Raw genomic sequence first — 27,787 nt, 5'->3', positions numbered from 1 at the left:
ATTACTGGCTGACGTTGGCCAATGAGACTTAAGCAGCGCGGGAGTCTCTGTCAGATGAATGGGAGAGCTTACTGTTTAAATACAGTAAACAGTACATCGGCACTCCACTACATAGCTGCTACTACGAAGATATATCAGATTTCAGAAGAAGACTATCAGAAGACTCAAAAACAGCAAGACGATCGACGAATCCTTGGACAGTAGCGTGTATTTCATACTTCAGGATTTCATACTTTCATACAAAGAATTTCAACATATTGTCATGGGTAAGTTGAAGCAGAGAATGTCTAAGTGTGTCGTTAGCCGAGACTTCAGCCATATCGTGAGATATTTAGTCGATAGCGAAGTGAACTTAGGGTAATTTAGTCAGCCAATATTCAATCTTGTAAATCATCTTATTCGTCAGCGATTATCTCTAACGTTGACGTTTAACGTCGGTTTTAACGTTTTTTTAGTGTTGCTATGGCGACATTAAGGAGATTTTTTTGTAAAAATAATAAATATACAGTAACATTATCACCATCGGTTTTTTTTGTTCTCAGTAACCATGGCGTGTCATAACATGACCTGAAAGCAATTCTTTGTTTCTGACAGATAAGCAAAGAAACAGAACCATGAAACTGATGTGGATCTGCCTCCTGTTCGTCGGCGCAGTGGTTGCCGATGGCAACGAGAAAGAGGATGTGGGGACCGTAATTGGCATCGATTTGGGGACTACCTATTCCTGGTAAACACTGTTCGTTCTTGTGTTAGAGATTCTGGAATTACATCATGTAAAGAAACAGTCTCTTACCTTACCACACTTACCTTTTTACCCCCACTTTGTGCAGTGTTGGCATCTTCAAAAATGGCCGTGTGGAAATCATCGCCAATGACCAAGGTAACAGAATAACCCCTTCCTATGTGGCCTTCACTGCTGAGGGAGAGCGTCTCATTGGTGATGCTGCCAAGAACCAGCTGACCTCCAATCCAGAGAACACTGTCTTTGATGCAAAGAGATTGATCGGTCGCACTTGGGGTGATTCTTCTGTGCAGCAGGACATGAAATACTTTCCTTTCAAGGTGAGTTGGTCGTCAGCATGATGATGCTATGTCTAAAAACGTATAATGTTACACATACTGTGTTACACTTAGGCTATTTATTTTGAAGTAACAAATCAAATAGCAGATCAATTGATCACCAGATCAATCAGCAACCAACTAGGACTCTGATCTCACCACATATGACCCTTCCCACAGGTGATTGAAAAGAAGAGAAAACCCCACATACAGCTTAACGTTAGTAGCCAGATGAAAACATTCACACCAGAAGAGATCTCTGCCATGGTTCTCACTAAGATGAAGGAAACCGCAGAGGCATACCTGGGAAAGAAGGTAGTGATGGATGCTATTCACTCTAGCGAGGAAAAAAAAAAACAAGCCAACTGAATACCCTTTCATGGTTTTGTTAATGTGTTAAACTTTTACCTTTTACCTCCTTTTACCTGGCCCCTGTAGGTCACCCATGCCGTGGTCACTGTTCCTGCTTACTTCAATGATGCCCAGCGTCAGGCCACCAAGGATGCTGGAACCATCGCCGGCCTGAACGTTATGAGGATCATTAACGAGCCGTAAGTATACCAACCGAAAGCAGCTCAATCTGCCTATGTGTTAAATTGAGTTGTCATAAAAAAAATTGTGTTTTATTTCTAATCCTCAGAACTGCAGCTGCCATTGCCTATGGTTTGGATAAGAAAGGCGGTGAGAAGAACATCCTTGTGTTTGACCTTGGTGGGGGTACCTTTGATGTGTCCCTCCTGACTATTGACAATGGCGTGTTTGAGGTCGTGGCCACAAATGGAGACACTCACTTGGGAGGTGAAGACTTTGATCAGCGTGTCATGGAGCACTTCATCAAGCTGTACAAGAAGAAGACGGGCAAGGATGTGCACAAAGACAACCGTGCGGTTCAGAAGCTGCGTCGTGAGGTTGAGAAGGCCAAGAGAGCCCTGTCTGCCCAACATCAAACTCGTATAGAGATTGAGGCTTTCTTTGAGGGCGAAGACTTCTCCGAGACCCTGACCCGTGCCAAATTTGAGGAGCTTAACATGGTAAGAGAAAGTTAAATTATATATATGTACACTTATTTTATGTTAATAAATTGTGCTGTTCTGCATGATACATTGTGCATGTGCACACATGTAAACACATGTTAAAACACAGAAGTATACATTTAAAAGTAAAATAGCAGTATGAGTAACAAAAACATACTGTATAAGCTATATCAGTTCTTAAAATCAGAATTAGAATTAAATAAGACTGATGTATTGCCTTTTTCCCTTTGCAGGACCTTTTCCGGTCAACGATGAAGCCTGTGCAGAAGGTTCTGGAAGATGCTGACATGAAGAAGTCGGATGTTGATGAGATTGTGCTGGTCGGTGGCTCCACTCGCATTCCCAAGATCCAGCAGCTGGTGAAGGAGTTCTTCAACGGCAAGGAGCCCTCCAGAGGCATCAACCCTGATGAAGCAGTGGCCTACGGAGCTGCTGTGCAGGGTGGCGTACTTTCTGGGGAAGATGATGGTATGTGAATACCTCACTTACATATAACCTTCCTCGATTTCCTTCTGGATAAATGAAGTATCTCTATCTATCTATCTATCTATCTATCTATCTAACCTGTGTACTATCCAATCCAATGCACCTTTTATCTGATACAGTGAACTTGCTCTCACACACACACACACACACACACACACACACACACACACACACACACACATATAATTAATGATTACAATGCAATTGTGATTTGACTCATTGTATTGCTTCAACAGCACAAGTGCTTCTTCTGGATGTGTGTCCCTTGACTCTTGGCATTGAGACTATGGGAGGAGTGATGACCAAGCTGATCCCCAGGAACAGCGTGGTGCCAACCAAGAAGTCTCAGATCTTCTCCACAGCCACTGACAATCAGCCATCTGTCACTATCAACGTTTTTGAAGGTAGGGACATTTTCATTTCATTACGTTTCATTTAAAATGTTTAAAATGTTTTTTTTTCTGTCTGGTATGCAGGGACAGTAATAAAACAGGTATAACATCATAGGTAATTTTCCCTTCTTTCCTCAGGTGAACGTGCCATGATCAAAGACAACCACCTTCTTGGTAACTTTGACTTGACTGGCATTCCTCCAGCACCCCGTGGGGTCCCACAGATAGAGGTAACCTTCGAGCTCGACGCCAATGGCATCCTGAGTGTGTCGGCTGAAGACAAGGGAACTGGCAACAAGAACAAGATCACCATAACCAACGACCAGAACCGCCTGAGCAAGGAAGACATCGATCAGATGGTGAAAGACGCTGAGCTCTTCGCCGACGAAGACAAGAAGTTAAAAGAGCGTATCGACGCCCGCAACGAGCTGGAGAGCTACGCTTACTCCCTGAAGAACGAGGTGGGGAACAAAGAGAAGCTGGGCGGCAAGCTGTCCGACGACGACAAAGAAACCATCGAGAAGGCCGTGGAGGAGAAGGTCGAATGGATGGAGTCCCACCAGGAGGCTAACACAGAAGAATTTAAAGCCATGAAGAAGGAGTTGGAGGAGGTTGTTCAGCCCATCATAGGCAAGCTCTACGGCAACGCGGGCGGACCTGCCCCAGAAGAGGGTGAGCAGAACAGAGATGAGCTATAGTGGGCTTGGTGTCTACTTCTATACATGCACAGACTCTGCTCTCTTTAATGAGATGAGCCATAGCCTTGGTGCCCACTTCCTAACATGCATAGACTCTGTTTTCTTTAATGCATAGGGCATCTCGGGTAAAGCTCAGATCTCCGCACGGACTACTGGACTAAGATAAGATAGAACCTGTTGGCTGACAGCGCCACCTCGCTGGTGTAGGCGGAAATGCCGTTTTCTTGATAATGGGTTTTTGTTCAGTGATTTAAAACAAAGTTTTTAAAGCCTTTTTGAAATGCAGGGTGTATGATGGGAAGGCAGACAGAGGTGTTGAAGAGTGGCCAGTTCTTCCTCAATATGCTCCATGGCCTTCCGTATGATGTGCTGCTGCAGGCTATTAAAATGTGTTGGGACAGCCTGTAGGCCTGTTCACAGTACCAATGATTATTATTAGACACCACATGATGTGTGCTGCTCTTATTTATTTCATTCATCTTATTATTTTGGGGTGGGGATGGAATTGTAATAATGGCGGATATAGGTGGATTTCAAAATATGACATGCACTGTTATTTATTTGAATCTGTATTTCATACAAAGTTTTGTGGCTTTAAAAAAAATAAATATTTATTTTGAGAGTAAGTCACCTGAGTTTTGTTATTGTTAAGCAATATGCAACAATTTGCTACATTTGAGGTGCATTTTTCAAGCAGCTAGTTTAGGTTGCATCTTCAAATTCATTCTGATGATATGTGGTCATGTGATTTGCACTATACAGTTCTATGTTTCGGACTGGAACACCATGTAAATATGACGGAACTCTTCAGAACACAACATTGCTCACTACATTGCCAAAGGACAATATACAGTAGATATATATAGATAGATAAATACATATCCGCTCCGCTTTAACCCTCTCTGAGGATAGGCTACCTACTGCGAGACGTACAAAAAGACAATTACACATTCACGTCACAATCAAGAATTATTTGAATAAGACTAATAAGTCTTTTATTTTACAAGACGGTAGACTAATGAGTGATAATTGTTTGGCTGACAGCCTTTAAAGTAGGCTCAATTTTATTTCCATGGAAAGGTTTTTTATGTTTTAGTCTATGTTACAGCAGGAATTAGTGCCTGGCATGTGGGGGCGTGGCATCACGATGGTTGCCTCCCAGCAAAACCCTACACTACACGGCTGCTTTGAAATCGGTCAATATATTGTAACAATCATTACATAGTAAGTCATGGAAATCCGTAAGGGAAAAGTCATGGAATTTTACATTTGACTTAGAGTGGGAACCCTGTAAAACAAGACAGTAAGGATAGTGGCTCCTCAAGCTGGTGTGTGGCGAGCGTTCTGGCGCATAATGGCTGCTGTGCATCACCCAGGTGCGCTACACATTGCTGGTGGTTAGTGAGGTTCCCTCTTCATTGTGAAGTGCTTTGAGTGTCTTGAAAAAGCGCTATATGAATGCAATGTGCTATTGTTGTGAAACCAAGCACACGGGACATTATTTATCATGACTGTTTACTTTTTATATAGGCCTACACTGCCATTCAAAAGTTTGGGGTCACTTAGAAATTTCCATTCCACTCCATTATTGACAGAGCTGAGAGTTGTATTGTTTGCAGGGCAGCAGTTTTCAGATTACATTATGTGCTTACATAATTGCAAAAGGGTTCTCCAATGTTTTCTCAGTTAGCCTTTAATAATTTTATCAGATTTGTAAACAGAATATGCCTTTGGAACATTGGGTGAATGGTTGCTGATAATGGGCAATGTATAGATATTGCATTAAATATCAGCCATTTCTTTCAGTCATAAACAGTCATTTACAACATTAATGATGAAAACAAGGACATTTCTAAGTGTCTCCAAACTTTTGAACAGTGTAAGTATGTGTGAAATGTGTTATATGGTAACATGTGATGTTAGGCCTAGTACAGTGTTTCTCAAACTTTTTCAGACCAAGGACCACATAACCAAAAAAAAAAACCCTTCACGGACCACCTAGCTAAAAAAAAAGATTTCAACAGTGTATTACACAACAGACCTGCTCACTGAACCACCTTGCTTATTGTGTCAGAGGATTCATATGATTTAAACTGGCGTAGCTTACATAAGCAGTGTTGCAGAACTGTTTGGATTTACATACAAGTTGGATCAATGTTGCAAACAACTCATCTATATTATATTTTACCACGTCTGCTTGCGGACCACCAGTGGTCCCCGGACCACACTTTGAGAAACACTGGCCTAGTAGATATTTCTCCAGCAGCATTTACTGTACAGCATGGTTTCTCTTGTGATTTTCTGCTGATGCTACCTTATGATTGCTTCACTCACTGTGTTCAGCATTCAAATGTTGTCTTTGGTGTGGGGAAGGTGCATTGCAAATAAAATGGTTATGTGCAAATGCCTTTATAGATAGATAGATAGATAGATACTTTATTGATCCCCAGGGGAAATTCAAGGTCTCAGCAGCATACATACAAGACAAACACATTCTTTATTAGCCTACAAACCCAATTCCAGAAAATATATGACACGGTGTAAAATGTGAAGCAAGTGTAAAACATTTTGACAAAAGAACTAAATGAGACCTTTGTACGTTTTTATTTATAACGCCTTTTAAGGTCAACATTTTTTATTATGAGCAAAAAATAGAAATCCTCAAACACTTCCCTAGGTCCCCGCCTCCTTCTTGCATTTTTCAATCGCTCCTCTTCCATCTCTCTCCTTTTCTTTTTCTCTTCTTCAGCTTTTGCCTTCATCTGTTTTCTTAATTTTTCCTGCTCTTCAGCTTTTGCCTTCCTCTCTTTTATTCATTTGTCCTGCTCTCTTGCTTTTTCTTCTACCTCTCTCAACTTTCTCTCTTCCTCTCTCACCTTTGCCATTTGCTCCTCTCTCTTTTTCTCGTAAGCTACAGTAATAGAGGATCTTCCCTTTGGACCGCCAATAAGATCTTCTCTCTAAGCTTTGCTACTTCTTCTTGTCTCCTCTCACCTATTCTTCTCAAGATTCTCTTCTGCTCGCTGGATTTTTCTTTTATCTCTCTCATTTTCATGTCTTCTTCCTTTGCTGTTTTCTGCATCTCTCTTAGCATTATCTCTTTCTCTCTCACTCTCTCACTCTGCCATTTCCCTCATCCCTCTTTCTTCCTCCTTTGCCTTTGCTCTAAACAGTCTCTCCTGCTCTGTCGCTTTCTCTTCCACCTCTTGTATCAATCTTTCTTCCTCCTTCACATGTTTTCAGACTCTTTCTTTCAGACTCTTTCACTTTCTCTTTCATCTCCCTTATCTGTCTTTTGTTTTCCTTTACTTTTTCTTTCAACAATGTCTCCTGCTCTCTCACTTTTTCTTCCATGTCTCCTATGCGTCTTTCTTCCTCCTTCATGTGTTTTCTCTTAACATTCTCTCACACTCTATCACTTTCTCTTCCATCTCTCTTATCTGTCTCTCTTCCTCCACTGCTTTTTTCTTGATATCATTCATCACTCTCTCCTGCTCTCTCTTTCTCATCACCCTCTCCTCCAGTCCTGTCAGCTGGGCACCTTGTCTCTCTTTCTCTTCCTTTTTCTTCAGTGCCACCTGACAGATACTGTAGATTTAAAAACACTGAACCCATACATCATAAATGAACCAAAATGCCGGACAATCTCAAATATGAGCATCTTGCTTGTACATAAGCTTCCAGTAGAGCTTCTTAATGTATAGAGTACATACTATAATAATAATAATAATATAATAATAAAGCTTTATTTGTATAGCACCTTTCATACACAGAATGCAGCTCAAAGTGCTTTACATTTGAAGCATGTAACACAATAATAGTCAGTCAGTCATTATCAATCACTTTTCTTTGCTGTTTATGATATACTCAGCAACATATCAAAAATATAGAAAATGACGTCATAAGACTGGCAGCCTTAACCCTCTTACCCCCCACAAGCACGCCATATGGCAACTGTGGCAAGGAAAAACTCCCATATTCCAGGAAGAAACCTTGAGCAGAACCTGACTTAATAGGGGGAGCCCATCTGCTTCTGGCTGGCTGCGCCCTCCAATAGTAGCAGATGTAGAATAATCGGAAAATGTAGTCTACAGGATAAGATGAGTTAACTAAAAGCTTTCCTGTACAGGTATGTTTTCAGATCTTTTTTAAAAATATTTACTGAACTCGCCTGCTTGATGTACAGAGGCAGGGTGTTCCATAGTTTGGGGGCATAATGGATAAACGCAGCTTCTCCACTTTGTTTGTGGAGCACTTTGGGTACGATTAAAAGATTAGAATTGGATGATCTAAGTTTCCTTTGTGGTTGATAAGATATTAAAAGCTCAGAGATATATGAAGGTGCTATGCCATTCAGAGCTTTGTAAGTAATTAACATAACCTTAAAATCAATTCTATAGGAAATAGGGAGCCAGTGCAGTTCAGCCAACACAGGGGTGATGTGTTCTCTCTTCTTAGTCTTAGTTAAAAGTCTAGCCGCAGAGTTCTGTATGAGTGCCAATTTCTTTAGATGTTTTTTGGGAAGACCAGTGAAAAGTGCATTGCAGTAGTCTAACCTGCTAGTGATAAAGGCGTGAATTAGTTTTTCTGCATCTTGTTGAGTTAAAAAGGGCCGCACTTTGGCAATGTTTCTCAAGTGGAAATAGGCTGTCTGAGTAACTTTACTGATATGGGGCTTAAAACTTAACTCTGCATCTAAGATGACACCGAGGCTTGTTACTTTTGGTTTGACCTGGTGTGCCAAGTTCCCCAGATTACTAAGAATAATATCTCGCTTTAGTTTTGGTCCAACCAGAAGTACCTCTGTTTTGTCATCATTTAGTTTCAAAAAGTTTTTGCTCATCCACTGATTAATGGAGGTTAGGCATGCAGTGAGGGAGCAAAGGCCATCTGGGTTAGTTGGCTCCACAGAAAGATACAATTGGGTATCATCTGCGTAGCTGTGGAAGTTTACATTATGTTGACTTATGACGTTTCCCAATGGAAGCATATATAGAGAAAATAGCAGGGGACCAAGGCAGCTCCCCTGGGCCACACCAAAAGGCAAGTCCTGTTTTTCAGATACATGATCTCCTAGACTGATATAAAAATCTCTGCCAGTAATGTAGGTTTGAAACCAGTTTAGAGCATACTGCCACTCCCACTGTCTTGCCCACATCTCTTGCCTCCTTCGGTCCACAGCCTCTCTCATTCGCCGCAGCTCGTCCCTCATCCTGTCCCTCGCCACCTTTCTCTCCAGCTCCTTCACCCACTGGTCCAGCTCTCTCTTGTCAGGAGTCGGCCTCCTCAGCCTCCCCTCCTGGAAGTTGGGGTCCAGCTGCCCTTCAGAGGGGACACGTGGAATCCTAACAGACCTTTCGGCCATGGTTAGATCACCAGGTCTTGTGATCTATGCTATTTGGCTTTCTTTCTCTGTATCTGTAACACTGTTCTGTGGAAGAGATACATCATTTGGCCCAGGTGAGACTGTCTTTATCATTTCGAAGTCTCTATCATTTCGAATTTTGCTTAACATTAAATCTTTTCATATGTAAGCCTACTATAGCGGCCATATGCCACTTTGTGTGTGTGTGTGTGTGTGTTCGTGTCGTATTGGTACTTTTATTTTGACATGTAATTAGCATCAAAGTCACGTGGGCAGGGGTGTAGTAGTGAATAGTGGTGAAGTCCCGCCCCTTCCGTTTGCCTCCATGGGACCTATCTTTCAAAAAAATTTGAACGGCAGTCTATGGCGAAAAATAAATTATTTTCTGGTCCCGGTTGACTTGTGCCTTGAATTACCCATATGATGTTTGTCAATTTTAAAGACAATTTTTCATGTAAAGACATTTGCAGTTTGTTTCGTAACTATTGAATTACAACATTGTGAAAGATCGTAATTCCAACGACTACAAACCCATCAGTCGCGCTAGTGACGTTAGCTCATTCACAGCCACACTAGATTGTACAAGCATACCAGCAACAGGTCTTAATTGGGCTTTCCTTGCCGAAGAAAATACCATGAGTCAGAGGATTAAACACATCAGGTAAGTTGTATTCGTCCATAGACTGTACATTACATACTGTTAAGTGACATAGCAGGCAGCAAGATGCAACCGTTAACTAGCATAACAGCTCTTATCGTTTCATTACGTTGGTGACGTACATCGTTCGAGACGAGAGATGTAGTCCACTGAGTGGATTCGCACAAAACCAACATAACTTTGAAGTCTATCGAACAACAGTACTTTCTTGACGTGAAAAATTATCTTTTAAATTCACACACATCATATGTGAAATTTGTGGCACAATTCAAACTGGACCAAAAAATAATTGTTATCTCTCCATTAACTCCCGTTCATAATTTTTTGAAAGATAGGTCCCATGGACCGGAAGTAGAAGGGGCGGGACTTCACCACTCTATACATACAGTCGGCAACTAGTCATAATCGTGGTTACCGCCCCCAGTTGCCGTGGTTACCGTGGCTGGAAAACATTCGTTTCGATTGCATGTAATCTAATGGAGGTGCACCGGCTTGAGTACAGAAAGCACCTATACAAATATTAAATCTTTTAGCAAACATCACTAAACGGCCAGTGTTGTGCGTGAACGAGTTCAAAAGAACGCGTTCATTGAACACGCTCATTTTTTCGTGAACGTTGAACTGAACGCAACACATTTTTTAATAAAGAACTTGAACGTGAATTAGTTCACATTATGTGTCATGAAGGGCAGACATCACTGTAAATGAACGTTGGAATTAGTTTTCCATTGAAAACTGAGTGACATCTGTTTTCTCTTTTGAAACGCAACGAGAGAAAGTTCCTCCCTCCTGTATTCCCGCTGGTGCCGCTTAAATCATGTAGCCTGGCTAGCGCCACCACTTCTCAATGAGACGTGGTCTGGGAACCAAACGTTCATTTTCTCGTATTTGAAAAAAATGCCCAGATCCGTTTATTGGGTGCCACGGATGTCTATCAAATGCGTCTGTGCATAGCTCATCATCGTCTTGCTTTCCCCCCTGTTCTGTGATTGGTTCCCTATCTCAGGCGAAAATTTGCTCCATGGTCTCCAGGCTGCCTTAGCAGCGTGAATCAAATCGCGCGCAAGGCAGCATGGGAACACCCAGGCTATAAATCATGTATCACCAGACAAAAATGGTTTTGACATTGTGTGCGCAATGCATTGCGGGCAACGTAGTGTCCGGCTGAGAATAGTTGAATAGCATACTGGCTTCCACACAACGTTACCCGTGAAGAATTGCAGCAGAGCGGGGTAGGCATAGCAACGCCGCGTAGCAGGCAACGACGAGAGCAAAGATCCTTGATTACTAGCAAGATAGAGCAACGTAATTCGTTACTATGGGAGCAAAACGGGACAGTTCCGGTCTGCATAAGTGGGAGTGTCACCCTACGTCACTAAATAAACTTTCTCTCTTAATAAGCAATAACAACAGATAAACATAATTGTGTTCACAGTATTATTGTCCATAATCATGTATGATACCAATGAATCATTCTTAAGGACATGATATGAATAATTTAATTAGTCATGTGAACCGAGCTAGCTAGCTAGCTAACGCTAGCTTAAAATGCTATACAAGTGGATGGTAGTAGCTATGGCAATACAGCTATGCGCTAACAAGTGACTAGTAGTTGAAGGACTTCGCTTAAACTTAATATACTGTTGCAAATTCGCTTGAGTATAAACTATCCACTTTAACTAATGTCAGTAGTGTTATTCAGCTAGTTGTCATTTCAAAGAAATTACACTTCTCCGTTTAAAATGTTACCTTAGCTAAGAGGCTAGCTAGCATGATAACAACCAGACAGTAACTGGCAGCAGCCTGGTCTAATATTAAGTTATTTTATTACAAATCCGAACACTAAAAAATTACACTATTAGGCTTGAAATGATCCCAAACACTTACAGATTATGACACAATTTTCCAAAAACCCCTCAACAAATCCAGAAAGACAAAATGACCAATTTATTGGTAAAATTCCACAAGTCTCCATTGACATTAGTGCAGCAAGGGCTTACTCTGGTCTGCATAAAGGGGGTCCCCCCTCCCCCTTGCAATAATCGAACGCGGAAATTGTCGAACGTTTGCGCCTCTCGCTCCGCTTGAACCCTCTCTGACGAGAGCGCGGAGGGCTGGAGGAGCGAGAGAGAGAGACAGACCAATGACGAAAGTGAGAGAAAGCGCTGCAATTTTTAAAAAAATGGCTAGTGGAAGTGATGGCACGGAGACTGGTCTACCTTGTACTGCTGCAAGTTTCATCACCTGGTAAGAAACCCACAATTGCAGTGTCATGAGCAAATGTCTACAATGAGCAGCTTCAAAGAACGTATAGTGATTTCTAGCTCGTAGTGTGAAAAAAAGTATTTATTTGAATATCTCACGAAAAAGTCAAATGAACTGAACTTTGAACTAGTTCAGAATTAAAATTGTGAACTTTGAACGTGAACTGTTCACTTTGAGCATGTATGAACTGAACTTGAACTAGTTCAGAAAAGCTGTGAACTGGCACAACACTGTAAACGGCACAAACACGTTTTAACTGAGAGTTATCTGTGTGTCAAGGAGGTTAAAGGAATTATCCGGAGTAAAATGCACTTTAGATCAATTTACGGATGATTGGGAGTACATACGTTGAGTTGACATCCAAATCATGTCATTCGGATGTGTTTTGAGAAAGTTCGATTTTACCGTTTTTAGTCAAAGCTCGTTAGCGTGGAAGTGAGAAGGGCATATTATTTCGCCGCTACAAAACGCTATTTTTTATACCTCTTCTACAGTTCCAAACAACATTTCACTTACGTGGTAGTGAGTAGAGGGTCCCTAAAGCCAAACCGAAGTATCCCGAGGTCTTTATGTGGTCAGATAGAGAGTCCAGAATGAATTTCATCAAGCCAGTACCTTTCCGGAAATGTTGCCATCTCGATTGCTAAGTGTGCTCTGGAAATTCACAATTTCGTCGCCGTTTAAAAAAAAAAAAAGACATGGACTATATACTGGACTATGTTTTTTTTTTTTTTTTTTAAACGGCGACGAAATTGTGAATTTCCAGAGCATACTTGGCAATTGACTCCTACGGACTTTCCCCTAAAGATGGCAGAAAAGATGGCAACATTTCCGGAAAGGTACTGGCTTGATGAAATTCATTCTGGACTCTCTGTGCGTGTGTATATGTGTGCACCACTATCTACAGGCCAATGAGTGTACAGTCACTAAATGTACACATCTACTTCCTGAATTTTTGGTCAACGATACCCGGGACACCGAGAACATAAATCAGCCTATATTTGCACGAACAATAACGGACAACAGCTCTTCAACTTGGCCCGTTAAAATGTGTATGAACAGTCTAGCGACGCATTTCATGAAGGCCCATTGGGACATGTCAGTTATTTGCACCACTGGTTAGATGTAAAACTGCATTTCATTCAGACTACTGGTACTTAATTTGTGCATTCACAATAAAGTATCACATGAACTAAAGATGACTAAAATCTTATGTAGAAGAAGAAACATTCACAAAAAATCCATCCATCCAAAAATGACCTTTCTTTTTGATAGCTGTTGAAAACTGCATGGAACTGACAGAGATGTTTTTGTTTATTAATAAATAAATAAATAAATAATAAAAAATAATAAACATTATGCTGATACCTTCTGCTTTCCTCAAATACAATGTAGCCTACAGGTGTAAGTGACCTTTCATCAATCCAGTTGCAATGGATGAACTGTGATGAACTGCCCTACTTGTGATTGTTTAGAGATTTTAAAGGTTTTATAACAATGCTACAACTTTTTTGGCTATTCTACAATCTATTCACCTTTGCAGCGCCAGTAGGCTACTTTCTGTGCAGCCGCACACACACACACAGGCATGCCAAACAAGCATACACAAAAGTTTCAAGAGTGGGGGATGGAGTAAATGATGGAGTATGTATGCAGTACATCTAGTTTAAAAGGAAATCATGAGAGCAACAGTAGTTCCCACTACTGACCATTTATAAACTGTGATGGGGCACAGCCAGGTTCAACACTAGCCATAGCTGAGCGGGCAGAAGATCATTGAGAACTAAATGTGAATTGTTGTTAAAGCGACAGTGCACAATTTATACGTTTGTTAAACAGCATCAAATTAGCAGTATTTTTTAAAGAGCAATTCATATTTTAAAACAAAATTTCTGTTGATACTAAATGATAGGCTATAAAAAATGTATTTGTGTGTGTGTGTGTGTGTGTGTGTGTGTGTGTGTGTGTGTGTGTGTGTGTGTGTGTGTGTGTGTGTGTGTGTGTGTGTGTGTGTGTGTGTGTGTGTGTGTGTGTGTGTGTGTGTGTGTGTGTGTGTGTGTGTGTGTGTGTGTGTGTGTGTGTGTGTGTGTCCAGCAGCCAGACCATTGGATACCTTGTCTTAGCTGAATTACTGAAGCTAAGCAGGTGTGGGCCTGGTTAGTACTTGGATGGGAGACCTCCTTGGAAAACTAGATTGCTGCTGGAAGTGGTGTTGGTGGGTGGCCAGTAGGTGGCACTCTTCCCTCTGGCCAAAAAAGATCGATCCCAGTGCCGTGACGGGGACACTGCACTGTAGGAGACGCTGTCCTTCGGATGAGACGGTAAACCGAGGTCCTGACTCACTGTAGTCATTAAAGATCCCATGGCACTTATCGCAAAGAGTAGGGGGTTCCCCGGTGTCCTGGCTAAATTCCCAACCTGGCTCATTCACTCTGCCCCCCTAATCATCCTCCACTGTAATTGGCTCATTCACTCCCTCACTCTCCACCTCAAGCTGGTGTGTGGTGAGCGTTCTGGCGCATAATGGCTACCGTGAATCACCCAGGTGGGTGCTACACATTGGTGGTGGTTACTAGTGAGGTCCCCCCAGCCATGTGATGTGCTTTGAGTATCGAGAAAAGCGCTATATAAATGTAATGTGTTGTTGTTGTTGTGTGTTGGGGGCAATTTTCAAAACCCAATATGGACCTTGAGCCAAAAAGTTCGCCCATCCCTGCATTAAAGCAACAATTCATAATGCATTATGAAGATTGCTAAAGAGTCTCATGCTTGTTTGTGAACTATTTTAATTATTATTATAATTACTTATGATCGCATTATAAGGTGTAATGAATGTATGCATAACCAGTGGTTAAAGTGGGATTTGGCAGGAGGGGGAACCCTAAAATACAGTGTTGGTGCAACAGGGAAAAATGACCGTTGGACAACATATTGAGTATTGTGGTGTAGCAATACATTTTGGACAAGAATTGCTAGCTTCTTGGTCACCTCTGTACACAAGAAAAATTAACCCACTATTTATTTTAACAATATCATCGTGCTATATCATTGGTATGAAAGAATATATTTATTATTAATTTATCTGAGGTGGCGGAACTGCGTTCTTCCCCGTCCCCAACCCACTTTACCTGTGCATAACCTGTGCATAAAAGTGACCTTCATAGAAAGTGTTACTGCATCGTTCATTATTGGCAAACAAGTCTATAGCCAACAATCTTAAATCTTAAAGTGATTTTAAATGCAAATAAGGGAGTCAAAACATGTTACAAATTCTAATCACAATTAATTCTGATTGTAATAAAAAAAAACAATAAACTCATATTCTGAAAAGACTTTTATTATGTAGGAGTTACAGAGTGGCCACAGTAATCAGGATATTAATCCAAATTAGTGACTGGTCAGAAGATTTCACAGGATTTACTCTGCAGCCTCCTTGCCCTGAGAAAGAGAAATTGAGGAATGAAATTAAATTGACTATGAACATATGAAGGCTTATAATACATTGAAATATGGCAAATTAGATTTACCTTTCCAGAATCACGGCTCTTTGCTCTCATCTTGTTGACCTGGGATTCAGCAATGTCAGCACGCTCCTCAGCCTCCTCCAGCTCATGCTGAACCTTCCTGAACTTAGACAGGTGGGAGTTGGATTGCTCCTCCTAATAATGAGAAAGTACAGTATGTTTGAGTGCAGATGCTTCTGTTTTGAAGCAAGCCAATCATTTTTTGTGTTAATGAAGATTAACTTATGGTCCAGGTGATGGCAGTTCTTTTAAAATGTTTACTTTAAAAACAATGGACTTAAAGGACTAAGAGGTACAAAATGTTTTGGAGTTCATCCTTCCTGTTGCATTCATTACAACTGACGATGGTGTTTGGATGAACCGAAAAGTTGTTTATCTTTTATTATTTTAGTCTAGTGTTTTCATATTAGACATTATCGTTTTTATTAATGCGAAAGGCAATACATTTGACCATATAGGCAACACAAGAAACAACTTACAGCTTCCTCAGCCTGTCTCTTGTAGGCTTTGACCTTCATCTGCAGCTTGTCAACAAGGTCCTGCAGTCTGTTGACGTTTTTCTTGTCCTCCTCAGTCTGAAAAGAAAAAAAATCTGTCAATCATTGTCCTCCTCGAGATCAATGCTGTTCAATAGTGGTGAAAGAAACGTTGTACCTGGTAGGTGAGCTCCTTCACTCTCCTCTCGTATTTGCGGACTCCCTTGACAGCATCAACACCACGTCGTTGTTCATTCTCAATCTCACTTTCCAACTCACGAACCTTTACATAAGCAAGATTTTCATTTCACAATGTCTTCATTTTATTTATTACATTCTGAATATCCCACCCAAGTTTAATCACTTACCCTGGACTCCAGTTTCTGGAGTTGTTTCTTGCCACCCTTCATGGCCAGATTCTCAGCCTCATCCAGGCGGTGCTGCAGATCCTTCACAGTGACCTCCAGGTTCTTCTTCATCCTCTCCAGATGAGAACTGGTGTCCTGCTCCTTCTTCAGCTCCTCTGCCATCATGGCAGCCTGAATAATGGGAAATTGTGTTTTAGATCACACAAGCTATGTACAGTATTTAGCTCATAATATAAAGTACTAAAGTTCAAAACAAAACATTGCTCACATCAGTGATGGCTTTCTTGGCCTTGTCCTCAGCATTTCTAGCCTCCTGGACGATGTCATCAACCTCACCTTGGATCTGAACCAAGTCAGCCTCAAGCTTCTTCTTGGTGTTAATCAGACTTGTGTTCTAACATTCAGAAATCATTTAAAATATGTTACATGGTGAAAAATATTTTGAAAGAACTGCAGGTACGATTAAAAATATTTTTTTGGGGTGAGAAAAATATATCCCCACCTGAGAGTGCAGGAGGCCAACACGCTCACTAGCATCAACCAGCTCCTGTTCAGCCACTTTGCGGCCTCTCTCTGTCTGCTCCAGAGCAACTCTGAGCTCCTCAATCTCAGCCACCATCAGGCCGTTCCTGCGCTCCACCATGGCAACCTGCTCCTTCCCGTCTTCTTGTCCTCTGACAGCATCATCAAGGTGCAGTTGGGCATCCTAATAAAAAACATGGAATGACAAAAGACATGCCATACTACCAAGAGAGAGTTTGGACAAAATCATATAATATTGATTTATGGACATTCTTGAACTATTAAACAAATAGTAATTATGGTAAGATAGGATCCTTGTACTGCTTTATTGTGTAACTGACCTTGAGTTGACCCTGCACATTTCTCAGTTGTTTCTGGGACTCAGCAGCCTGGCGGTTAGCATGGCTTAGCTGAATCTCCATCTCATTGAGGTCTCCCTCCATCTTCTTCTTGATTCTCAGGGCATCATTTCTGCTCCTGACCTCAGAGTCCAGAGTGCTCTGCATGGTGTCAGCTATCCTCTGGGCATTCCTCTTGATCTGCTCCATCTCCTCATCCTTCTCCGCAAGCTTCCTGTCAACCTCACCCTTGATTTGGTTGAGTTCAAGTTGGACACGAAGAATCTTGGACTCCTCATGCTCAAGAGTTCCCTAAACAAGAAAATCAAGATTTTTTAAATATAAACAGCATCTTAATAACTGTTTCTCACTGTGTAGGAAAGCCCTCCTGATTTTTTTACCTCAGCTTCTTCCAGGGCTGTCTGGATCTCAGTCTTTTCAGTCTCTACAGTCTTTTTGGACTTCTCAAGCTCATGGATGCTCTTTCCAGTTTCACCAAGTTGCTCAGTCAGATCCGAAATCTCTTCTGCAAATATGCAGTTATATTACAGCAAACATAGTCTTAATATTTTTTGAGTGGGATATGTATTGGGTTGTTTTTGACTCACGTTGCAAATTCTTGCTCTCCCTCTTCAGGGTCTCAAGGTGGTCAAGAGACTCCTCATAGGAGTTCTTCATCTTGAACAGCTCAGTGCTGAGAGAACGAGCCTCTTTCTGGGCACCCTCCAACTCTGCCTGACCCTCCTCGTACTTTTGCTTCCATTCTGCCAGGACCTTTTAGAAAGAGTTGTTGTTGTGAGTCTTATACTTATTCACCTACATTCCACTTCTGAATGATGTTTTGGAGGTATTACCTTGTCAAAGTTTCTTTGCTTCTTGTCAAGGTTGGCAGCTAGACCATTGGCTCTTTCCACATCAATCATGAGGTCCTCAACCTCACCCTGGAGTCTCTGCTTGGTCTTATCTAGAGAGGCACATTTTGAATTGGTTGCCTCGATTTGCTCCTCAGCCTCCTGGAGACGCTGGGCAAGCTTTTTTCTGAAGGAAAAAACATCAGATTTAAGACAGAAAATATGATGATTTTTTTAAGAAAACATTTGTTTTAGTGAACAAAATATGTCCAAAACTGTGTTTTTGCATCTTTAGCACATACTTGGACTCCTCAAGCTCCTCAGTGCGCTGAATGGCATCAGTCTCGTACTTGGTCCTCCACTGAGCAACTTCGCTGTTGGCCTTGGACATGCCACGTTGAAGCTCAGCCTTTGCTTCCTGCTCCTCCTCAAACTGCTCCCTTAGAAGGTCACAGTCGTGGCGAGCAGACTGAACAGCATGAGCCAGGGCATTCTTGGCCTGTTTGTTAACAAGTAAGGGTGTTTATTAAAGCATTTACCAAAATTTGATTGATGTAGTCCAATTTCTTCATTTCATGCATACTGTAAGTAACAGTACCTTGACTTCCTCTTCATTCAGTCTCTTCAGCTCCTCAACTTGCTGAGTGAAGGCCTGCTTGCTTCTGGTCAGCTGAGATACAAGAGCATCTTTCTCCTCAACCTGGCGGCTAAGCTCACCATTTTCAGTCTGAAGTCTTGCTCTCTGACCACTGAGGTCATTGACCTGACGGGCACCCTCATCACTCTTAGCCTTGGTTTCACCGAGTTGGTCCTCAAGGGTGCGGCACATCTTCTCCAGATTTCCCTGTTTATGAAAATGCCCATTAGTAGAAAAACATTTATTGTAAGTTGGTTTGTTTAAAAGATAACATGAGGGAAAATATCTCATCAACCTTAGCTTTAGCAACAGCCTCCATGTTGCTGGCGAGATCATCTATTTCCATCTTGTATTCACTCTTCTCCTTCTCAAGCTTCTGCTTGACACGTTGGAGGTTGTCAATCTGCTCTCCCAGCTCAGCCACACTGTCTGCCTGCTTCTTACGGAGAGCTGACGCAGTGGCTTCGTGCTGAAGGGTGGACTCTTCAAGGTCACGACGCAGCTTCTGGAACTCAGCCTCACGCTTCTTGTTCATCTCAATTTGAGCAGCAGTGGCACCACCAGCCTCCTCAAGCCTCTCACTGATCTCCTCAAGTTCCCTGGAGAGATCAGCTCTCTGCTTCTCAACTTTGGCACGAGCTGCACGCTCAGACTCAATCTCTTCCTCTAGTTCCTCAATGCGGGCCTATTGAAAAATAAAAATATGTTAGTACAACAGAAAACTGCAAAAACACTCAGAGTTTGAGTTGGTGGAGAATAATTGAACCTGAAGCTCCTTGATCTTTTTCTGCAGCTGAGCACCAAGTGATTGTTCATCTTCAATCTTACTAAGAAGTTGACTTATTTCAAAGTCCTTCCTGATTAAAAAAAAGATTGAAGAAAGGAAAAATCATTTTTGAAGTTGGCTGCATACATGGGAATAGAACAGAGATATTTTGTAATAGATAATGCCTTTACTTCTTTATCTTCTCATCAGATTGCTGCTTGTCATTCTCCAGATCCATGATGCTCTCCTGGGCCAGCTTCAGGTCACCCTCAAGCTTTCTCTTGGCTCTCTCAAGGTCCATACGGAGCTTCTTTTCTTGCTCCAGGGAACCCTCAAGCTGCCAATTTAAAGTGTGAGGTGAGTATGTGGTAAATGGTCAAATTTCAGTGTGAGAAGTTGTCAAATGTTGATTCTTTTGTACTTACATCATCCACTTGCTGTTCAAGCTTAGTCTTTGATTTGGTCAGAGTGTTGACTTTGTCTTCCTCTGCTTGAAGATCATCAAGAGTCTGCTGGTGGGCCTCTTGGAGGGCTTTCTTCTCCTTTGTCAGCTTAGCAAGGGACTCATCCTGAGAGGCCATCTCTTCAGTTAGGTTCTTGACCTGCACATAGTTTTACATCAGTGAACAGTGTAAATAAGATACTACAGACTACATTAATCAGCCCTTTATAAATCCCGACCTTGTTCTCGGTGGCATGTTTCTCCTTCTCCACTTTGGCTAGGGTCAGCTCCAGATCATCAATGTCCTTCTTGAGCTCAGAGCACTCATCCTCTAGTTTCCTTTTCTTAGCAGTCAGCTCAGCATTGATTTCCTCTTCATCCTCCAGTCTCTCGGTTGTCTCTTTGAGCTTGGCCTCAAGCTGGATCTTACTTTTGATAAGACCCTCACACCTCTCCTCAGCATCATTGAGACCCTCATTTCCCTATTGTAAATATAAGATGGAAGCATGACAATACATACTTTGTATTGACAACGCAATGCTGAGATTGGGTAGTTGTATGATTGTGAATATTGAAATGGTACACTATGCACTTACAGATGACACTTGCATAGCCAGGTCATTCCTCTCTTGCACCAGAGCCACCATCTTCTCCTCTAGCTCCTTCTTCCTGGCTGTTGCCTTTGCACACTGCTCTTTGAGTTTCCCAAAGTTCTCCTTCATGTCGGCCAGCTCCTTCTCAGTTTCAGCACTTTTCAGCAAAGGCTTGATCTTGTAGTAAACCTTCATCCATGGCCAGTGCTTGACATTCATAAATGAGCGTATATTGTACTGGATGGTGTAGACAGACTCCCTACACAAGAAGGGTGGTGAAATGTATCCTTAAATATAGGTTGTAGAATGACTGTATAATTACAAGAATTGTGTAGAAAGAAGGGATGCATCCATATCAAAATCGTATATGATCATTTACTACCAGATCACCGATCTCCTTCGCAGTTCTACCTTTTTTTGGCTATGTTTCAGTCTGACTCTGTTTGTCTATGAACTAAGACACCAATAGCCTACATTAGACAGAAAGTAGCCTAAAGGTGCATTCATAAATGAGTTTAGTCATTCGGTTGATATATAAAATATCTCAAACTCTCGTTTGGAGGCACTGCATAGTTGCATAAGGTGTGTGTGTGTAGCCTGTACATGTCTTGTACTGTTAAATTTAACTATTGTATTGTTGTTATTTGTAGGTGGCTTTGGACAAAAGCGTCTGTTAAATACCATAACCATACCATAATGAAAATGGACAGATCCCGTCATCAGCTCAACTCTTATAACAGGTCTAATCAAATATAAACCGGAGGAGGCGCAGATGAAAAAATAGGATGAGAAACACTTGACACTTGAAACTCTTGCCAACATTGGCATCTACCATTTTTGCTGTAGGCCTAGATCTGTACAGGCAACCGACGAGCAGAGCGCAAAGGATAATAGGCACGATAGGATGATGGTCTCTGTATTTTTAATTTTCCCTTCACTCTGCTCCATGGCAGTAGCCTGGCGGGGCCATCCTATATCATTGAGATGTATAGTCTGGCATCGAACCATTCACCTCGCTTAATCCAAGGGGCGGGCAGAGAATTGTCTTTCAAACTGCCTAGGCATGCAATAGGCCAGCGCTACGACCATATCCGTATCCGGTCGGCAAAACGGCAAATACATCCTTCTTCGAAAGTAATGACTTAAGTGCATTGTGTTGCTCAACTTTCAAAGAAAAGCACAAGTCCAACTCCTCCAAAGTTGACGCCAACGCCGATTCAAACAACCGCTCTTCGTTCGCCATAGCCACCTTCCTTGTTGTTCACAGTCGCAGGACTGTCGTTATCCTGTTAAGCCCGCCTTAAGACTCTCTAACAAAATAGAGCGCTGTGATTGGAGAACATCCACGGTGCTAAGCCAATAGAAATCCCTATGGTTCGATACTAGACATACAGGCTGAGCAAATTAATTTGCCGCCGCTAGGGTGCGTCTAGATTTCTAGGCTACCACGGCAGCTGAAACTAAACAGTTTTTTTGCCCAGAAGACCTATTGTTTGATACCAAACCTATGGTTTGATACAGTCACATGTCCATGACGATATCGAGACACTTTTGTTATTGTGATATCGTGAAATTGACAATAATATTATCGTTACATCCCTAGTAGAAAGTGTAATAGGATCTTCTCAGACATATTTTTGAGAAATACATTTCATGTAGGGATAACGAGGCACACTTTACAATTAATAGGCCTACTACTCATACTATAGCAGTCTTTTAGACTTCTGAGTTCCTTTGATATACAAATTTACCTCCTTTCCATCATCTTTGAAAACTCCCTCCTCATCAGGTATGCACGGCAGAGAGCCTGAGTCATTGTGACTAGGTTAGCCAGTTTCTCATCTCGCATCTCCTCAAGGTCACCCAGCAGACCAGCTTTGAAGAACACCTGAGGGATGAATGAAAATATAAGCATCTATCTGTGCTCTAGTTTGTACTCATGAGATACAGATAATACTCATGAGATACAGATAAACCTATCTACCTTTGTGTGTCCAAACATGTACTGGGTGTGATCAACATCAATGGATCCCAAGAGCTTCTCAGCAGCCTTCTTGTTATCAATGAACTGGCCGTCAGGGATGACACTGGCATTTAGCACTTTGTATCTGGACAGAATAAATAAATGTCCATATAGAGCATTACTTTTCTCCTCTATAAATGCAGTATTGAATAAGTGTAATACTTCATTGGCTTTCTCAGTTCACCTCTGCTTGAAGTCACCATAGAGGATTCTGCTTGGGAAACCCTTTCTGCAGATTCTGATACCCTCCAGCACACCATTGCACCTGAGCTGATGGATGACCAGGAAGTTCTGCATATAACCTGTCAAATACACGTCATTAGATCTTCTATTCTCAATGTAATACATGAGTAATGCACACATCTTTATTGACTTCCAAGCGCCCTTTACCTGGTTTCTTAATTTCATTTGGAATCAGACAACGCACAAAGTGAGGATGGGTGCTCCTCAAGTTGGTCATCAGTTTGCCCAAGTTCTCCTGTTGAGATAAGAATGCAATCAAAACATGCCCTCACCTTTCATTTAGATGATTTATTTGTTTGTTATTGGTTTAATATACACACCCTGAACTGTGATGACACAGTCTGCATGGAGCCACCCTTCTTCTTCTTCTTACCACCACCACCAGACTCTGTTGACATAAACATTATTCAATTATTGAGGTATACATATATATATAAATTCATCAATGGGTATTTTTACATTAGCTTGTAAACTTGTGTAGTTTTTGTTACCTTCAACAACAGGTGGGTACAGGACAGGCAGGAGTTTAACTCCCGACTTCTGGTACAGCTGTATAACAGAATCGTTCAGTGGATCCTTGTTCTTCTCTAGCCACCCAGTAACATTGTAGTCCACAGTGCCGGCATAGTGCACCAGGGAGAAGTGGGCCTCAGCCTTGCCCTTTTTGGGCTTGGGCTTCTCAAAGGCCTGATTTTTGCCAAGATGCTGGTCATACAGCTTGTTCTTGAAAGTGGTGTCAGAGGCCTTGGGGAACATGCACTCCTCTTCAAGGATGGCAAAGATTCCCATAGGCTGTTGGAAAAATGAGCTTAGTTTTAAAAGTGGATATTATAAAACAATACAAATCTAGCATTTGGCTCATTTGACTGATTAAAACTGACCTTCTCAATGAGCTCAATGCAAGCGGCTAAGTCCATGCCGAAGTCAATGAACTCCCATACAATGCCCTCTTTCTTGTATTCCTCTTGCTCCAGAACGAACATGGTGTGGTTGAAGAACTGTTGCAGTTTCTCATTGGTGAAGTTGATGCATAGCTGTTCCATGCTGTTGTACTGTGATTAAAAAATAGTTTGTAATATGAATGTCCCCTACTGAAGTTATACTACATTGTGGTGTGAATGAAAAATGGTGTTAACTTATGCTTACATCAAAAATCTCAAAACCAGCAATATCCAGCACACCGATATAGAACTGCCTTGGCTGTTTAGTGTCCAACATCTGGTTTATACGAATGACCATCCACAAGAACATCCTCTCATAGATGGACTTGGACAAGGCCGAAACTGAGTTGTTGACCTGAAACAGAATATTTAAGCAGGGGTCATCCTATGCTCTGAGACTAAAAAGGAAAAATGCTTATACGATAAAAGCAGGTCATTTTACTAATAGTAATTCTGTCCTAATACTGCCAAATAGTTTGTCATCTTAAGTGAACTTTTTAGTGACTAAAATAATACCTGTGGCACAGTCTGACCCTTGGTGACATACTCATTTCCGACTTTCACTCTTGGGTAGCATAAAGCCTTCAGCATGTCAGCGGAGTTCAGGCCCAAGAGGTAACAGATTTTGTCAGCAGCTAAAAAAATGTGCAACAGTGAAGCATTTTGGTGAAATGTATAGCGACCAATTTCATACTCCACACTCCAAACTAATTTGGGACAACATATGAAACATGTTTGTCCACCTCAGTCTCCTCTCCCTAGATCAAAACGTTTGTCCAAGATAGTGTTAGGTTAAAGGCTATATGTCTCACAAAAACATAAAAGTATCTGAGTGACCATTGTTTTGTAAATGTTTGTCTTTAAATTAAGATAGATACTTTCTTAATCTTAATCCAGAGGGACATTTAGAATATGAATATACATGATTACACACAAGTTGATATAAATAACATGGTGGTATGACAATTTTGTGCATGGTCATGGTGTAGCATCGTTAACATTACTGCTTGATAATCAGTCTTCCCAGATTCACTTACCGAATCTGCCAGTGCCAGTCCGTTATTGTCATTTTTGATAAACGTGTTTAGATATCAGTCATATTTAACTTTAATTTAACATAAAAATTATCTCAATAACTAAGAGTACCTTGTAGTTATTGCTAGAACTGACTGATTCAGTAGAGTGTTGTAACCTACTCTCAGTGCCATCAGGCTCAGCCTGCTCTTCACGCTGCTTCTGCTTGAATTTCATGTTGCCATGATGAAGCACAGCACCAGTCAGCTTGTAAATGGTGACTTTCTCCTCTGCATTGAAACCCAGGATGTCAATGGCATCCTAGAATGATAAATTATTTGATTATTTTAAAACTATCTTCAAGAAACTGAAGAGGGGAAAACCCATTATTTGAAGACTTACATCTGTGGCATCCAACTCCTCTTTGTCATCAATGCTCGCCACAGTGATCTGACCCTGACTGCACATTGGGAAGTCATAGGGGTTGGATGTGATGAGGGACATTTCTGTCGGGATTAAAAAATGAATTTACAAATTCAGAATTACATTTATTGATTAAACATTTGTTGAAAACCAAAAACCATACCTATAATTTCAGGCTTGTGGTTGGTCATCATCTGGAAGAAGATGTGGTAGCCTCTCTCATCAGGAAGCTGGAATGTCACTCTAGACTTCTCCAGCAGGTCTTTTTACGCAGGGAAGGATGTATTGTCAATTGATACATTTAAGGCAATAAAAGAACATTTCTACTTGGAACAATTATACTTACAAGTCTCAATATCAGCACTAGCCAGTTTTCCAGATGTGGCAAAGTGAATTCTGATGAATTTTCCCTGTTTGAGATTACATTTTGACATAACATGTATTCATTTAGCTCATGCTTTTAACCAAAGCAGGTTACACATGAGGAAAATACTCAAGTATTCAATAAATATTCAGTAATAGACCTAACAGTAACAATAAATACTGCCTTTACTAATAAAAAAGCAGAAGATGATAGTGTAGAGGTTTAAGTAGACATTGGAGGATGTTTTGAAAAAGAGATATTGATATAAAACAAAGTGCATGATAAGTTTGAGTTAAAACAAAAACCCTAAAAAGTTGATTCTATCTAAAAACAAAACAACAAAAAACATGTAAGAGATTAGATGATAAACTAAACTTACAAAACGTGAAGAGTTGTCATTCCTCACTGTCTTGGCATTACCATAAGACTCCAGCAGTGGGTTGGCGGCAATAATCTGGTCTTCAAGAGAGCCCTGCAAGTCAATACATATATTGTCATTGAAGTTAATGTCTGTGTTGCTATGTGATAATTAGCCTATAAATATGCAAGGGGTCCTATACCTTAATTTTTCCACTGCTGCCGGCTGATGCATCTGACTTCTTCCCACCAGCCACTGCAATTGTTGCAAAGTACTGGATGACACGCTTGGTGTTTACAGTCTTGCCAGCACCAGATTCTCCGCTGTATTAAACAGAAGATATTGCAATTTTTTATATCATAATTACAAAGTGTACCAGAGTATACAGAGGACGATGTAAAGGTTTAGCCTTTTAATAATGTAAAAAGTTTTAAGCGATGCATGGACACTTACGTGATCAGGACAGACTGATTCTCTCTGTCTGTGGGGAAAAATAGAGATTGACATGAATGGTTCATTTTACATAAATGAATCAAATATATAATGTATTATTCAGTGATGGATTTAAAACTGAAAGCATACCTTGGAGCATGAACTGAAATGCGTTGTCAGAGACAGAGAAGATGTGGGGAGGGGCCTCCACACGCTTCTTGCCTCTGTAGGCATTCACCACTTCTTGGTCGTATACTGGGAGCCACTTGTAGGGGTTCACAGTGACACAGAAAAGGCCAGAGTAGGTCTAGAATAAAGAAATGAAGAAGATAGTTTTTTCAGCTTTTCAAATTCATTTTATTTTCTTAATTTATTTAAAAGTGTAAGGCTTACGTAGATCATCCATGCTGCATAACGCTCTTTGAGGTTATACAGGACAGACGCTTCATTGAGGTGGGTCATCATGGCCATGTCCTCAATTTTGTCATATTTGGGAGGATTCAAGGGGAAGACTTCATCTTCCTTCACTGTCTTTTCCTGAAACCAATGTAGAAAACAGCTTTAACAAAGAGATGTATTCAAGAAACTTTCTGTGAAAATGACATTTTCACACCAGAACAATTTCAACAGCCTTGCTAAAGTACCTCCTTAGTTTCAAGCGTTTCAACAACGACTTTGCCGCCATCCTTCTTTTTAATTGTACCCTTGACGTACAACTCCTCTTTATCAGTCACAAAGCAAGCAGTCTTTGCATCAAAAGGCCTGGTTTGGGCCTCAAGTCTCTCCCTCTCGGGCTTACGAAGGTAGATGGCAGCTTTGCCATACGTGGCCATATCACCGTCCCCCATGGTTGCTGGTTACTGCATTAATCATAAACATGAAGAGCAAACTGTGTCAACATTAAATGTTTTGCACAATCAGACATGTACAGACACGGTACTGTTAATAAAGTGGTTGACAGTCATTAGTGGACAAAACCACAGTTGTTTGTCAGACTTCAATATATGAAGCTTATCAATGTACATAGGGTCCTGCAATTGCAATTCATTAAAAAGTAAAAAAAAAACAGTCCTTTGATATCTAAATAATAATGGAACCAATTTATTGCATTATTGCAATTATTGCATTATTGTCCTGAAATGTAATCCCATCCAATATTCCCTGTAAACTGCGCGCGCGCGCGCGGCCGCGCAGGCTAGTCGAAGTGGCCGCGCAATAGATTTTTCAGACCGCACAAACGATTTTTTTTTCCAGGGGTTAAAATTCTGAGCATCAAAGGCGATGTAGGCTAGATAATAAACATTTAAAAATACTGACATGTACTGACAACGAAGCCGGATGTACGTTAGAATGTTAGGCTACTCCAGGCAGGCCCTATGATGCGAACTTCTGGGTAGGCTACTCAGATTAGGCATAGGCAGGCCCTGCTCCAGCAGTTATGCAGTAGGCTACCATGGCGAAAAGGCAGAGCAGATGCCCCAGAAAAAGGTCTGCGTAACGTTTAAACATGAGTGG

General features: G+C 41.2%; 3 protein-coding genes across 3 annotated transcripts; 1 reads left to right on the top strand and 2 right to left on the bottom strand.

Moving 5' to 3' along the window:
* The first annotated feature begins 70 nt into the window (after positions 1 to 70).
* Positions 71 to 4,295, top strand: LOC121680660 (endoplasmic reticulum chaperone BiP-like). Its single transcript, XM_042060136.1, has 9 exons — positions 71 to 266; positions 595 to 727; positions 831 to 1,062; positions 1,240 to 1,374; positions 1,498 to 1,610; positions 1,700 to 2,090; positions 2,327 to 2,561; positions 2,816 to 2,983; positions 3,110 to 4,295. The coding sequence occupies exons 1-9, from the start codon at positions 263 to 265 to the stop codon at positions 3,667 to 3,669; spliced, it is 1,971 nt and encodes a 656-aa protein (XP_041916070.1). The 5' UTR covers positions 71 to 262; the 3' UTR covers positions 3,670 to 4,295.
* A 2,539-nt stretch (positions 4,296 to 6,834) lies between these two features.
* Positions 6,835 to 9,039, bottom strand: LOC121680532 (golgin subfamily A member 6-like protein 1). Its single transcript, XM_042059934.1, has 3 exons — positions 8,802 to 9,039; positions 7,155 to 7,257; positions 6,835 to 7,047 (listed from the first exon to the last, which is right to left on the bottom strand). Exons 1-3 carry the CDS (start codon positions 9,032 to 9,034, stop codon positions 6,835 to 6,837), a joined length of 549 nt encoding a protein of 182 aa, XP_041915868.1. The 5' UTR covers positions 9,035 to 9,039.
* Positions 9,040 to 15,276: 6,237 nt separating this feature from the next.
* LOC121680938 (myosin heavy chain, fast skeletal muscle-like) lies at positions 15,277 to 27,132 on the bottom strand. The gene is made up of 38 exons (XM_042060537.1): positions 26,917 to 27,132; positions 26,666 to 26,809; positions 26,423 to 26,579; positions 26,294 to 26,321; positions 26,043 to 26,163; positions 25,862 to 25,954; positions 25,465 to 25,528; positions 25,282 to 25,380; positions 25,098 to 25,201; positions 24,878 to 25,016; positions 24,198 to 24,316; positions 23,887 to 24,036; positions 23,622 to 23,792; positions 23,232 to 23,532; positions 23,061 to 23,128; positions 22,888 to 22,975; positions 22,682 to 22,799; positions 22,459 to 22,582; positions 22,226 to 22,362; positions 20,478 to 20,733; positions 20,121 to 20,363; positions 19,865 to 20,041; positions 19,631 to 19,776; positions 19,440 to 19,530; positions 18,969 to 19,358; positions 18,635 to 18,880; positions 18,339 to 18,535; positions 18,040 to 18,223; positions 17,794 to 17,959; positions 17,587 to 17,711; positions 17,189 to 17,497; positions 16,828 to 17,031; positions 16,594 to 16,719; positions 16,326 to 16,496; positions 16,136 to 16,240; positions 15,961 to 16,056; positions 15,485 to 15,616; positions 15,277 to 15,395 (listed from the first exon to the last, which is right to left on the bottom strand). Exons 1-38 carry the CDS (start codon positions 27,118 to 27,120, stop codon positions 15,375 to 15,377), a joined length of 5,814 nt encoding a protein of 1,937 aa, XP_041916471.1. The 5' UTR covers positions 27,121 to 27,132; the 3' UTR covers positions 15,277 to 15,374.
* Positions 27,133 to 27,787: the final 655 nt, after the last annotated feature.

Source organism: Alosa sapidissima, chromosome 13, assembly GCF_018492685.1.
Source record: "Alosa sapidissima isolate fAloSap1 chromosome 13, fAloSap1.pri, whole genome shotgun sequence".
NCBI classification, from domain to species: domain Eukaryota; kingdom Metazoa; phylum Chordata; class Actinopteri; order Clupeiformes; family Clupeidae; genus Alosa; species Alosa sapidissima.
Note: the sequence above shows the minus strand (reverse complement) of the source record. Positions and strands in the feature narration are given on the sequence as shown.

Excerpts from the sequence above, each read along its gene's own strand:
- LOC121680660 (XM_042060136.1), top strand. Across the intron at positions 2,091-2,326 it reads AATTTGAGGAGCTTAACATG|GACCTTTTCCGGTCAACGAT; the intron begins GTAAGAGAAAGT and ends TTCCCTTTGCAG. Across the intron at positions 2,984-3,109 it reads CACTATCAACGTTTTTGAAG|GTGAACGTGCCATGATCAAA; the intron begins GTAGGGACATTT and ends TTCTTTCCTCAG.
- LOC121680532 (XM_042059934.1), bottom strand. The coding sequence starts at position 9,034 with ATGGCCGAAAGGTCTGTTAGGATTCCACGTGTCCCCTCTGAAGGGCAG. Across the intron at positions 7,258-8,801 it reads GCAAGACAGTGGGAGTGGCA|TATCTGTCAGGTGGCACTGA; the intron begins GTATGCTCTAAA and ends TTAAATCTACAG. Across the intron at positions 7,048-7,154 it reads GAAAGAGAGAGCAGGAGAGA|GAGGAAGAAAGACGCATAGG; the intron begins GTGATGAATGAT and ends AAACACATGAAG.
- LOC121680938 (XM_042060537.1), bottom strand. The coding sequence starts at position 27,120 with ATGGGGGACGGTGATATGGCCACGTATGGCAAAGCTGCCATCTACCTT. Across the intron at positions 23,129-23,231 it reads GTACCCACCTGTTGTTGAAG|AGTCTGGTGGTGGTGGTAAG; the intron begins GTAACAAAAACT and ends TTATGTCAACAG. Across the intron at positions 22,976-23,060 it reads CTGTGTCATCACAGTTCAGG|GAGAACTTGGGCAAACTGAT; the intron begins GTGTGTATATTA and ends TTATCTCAACAG.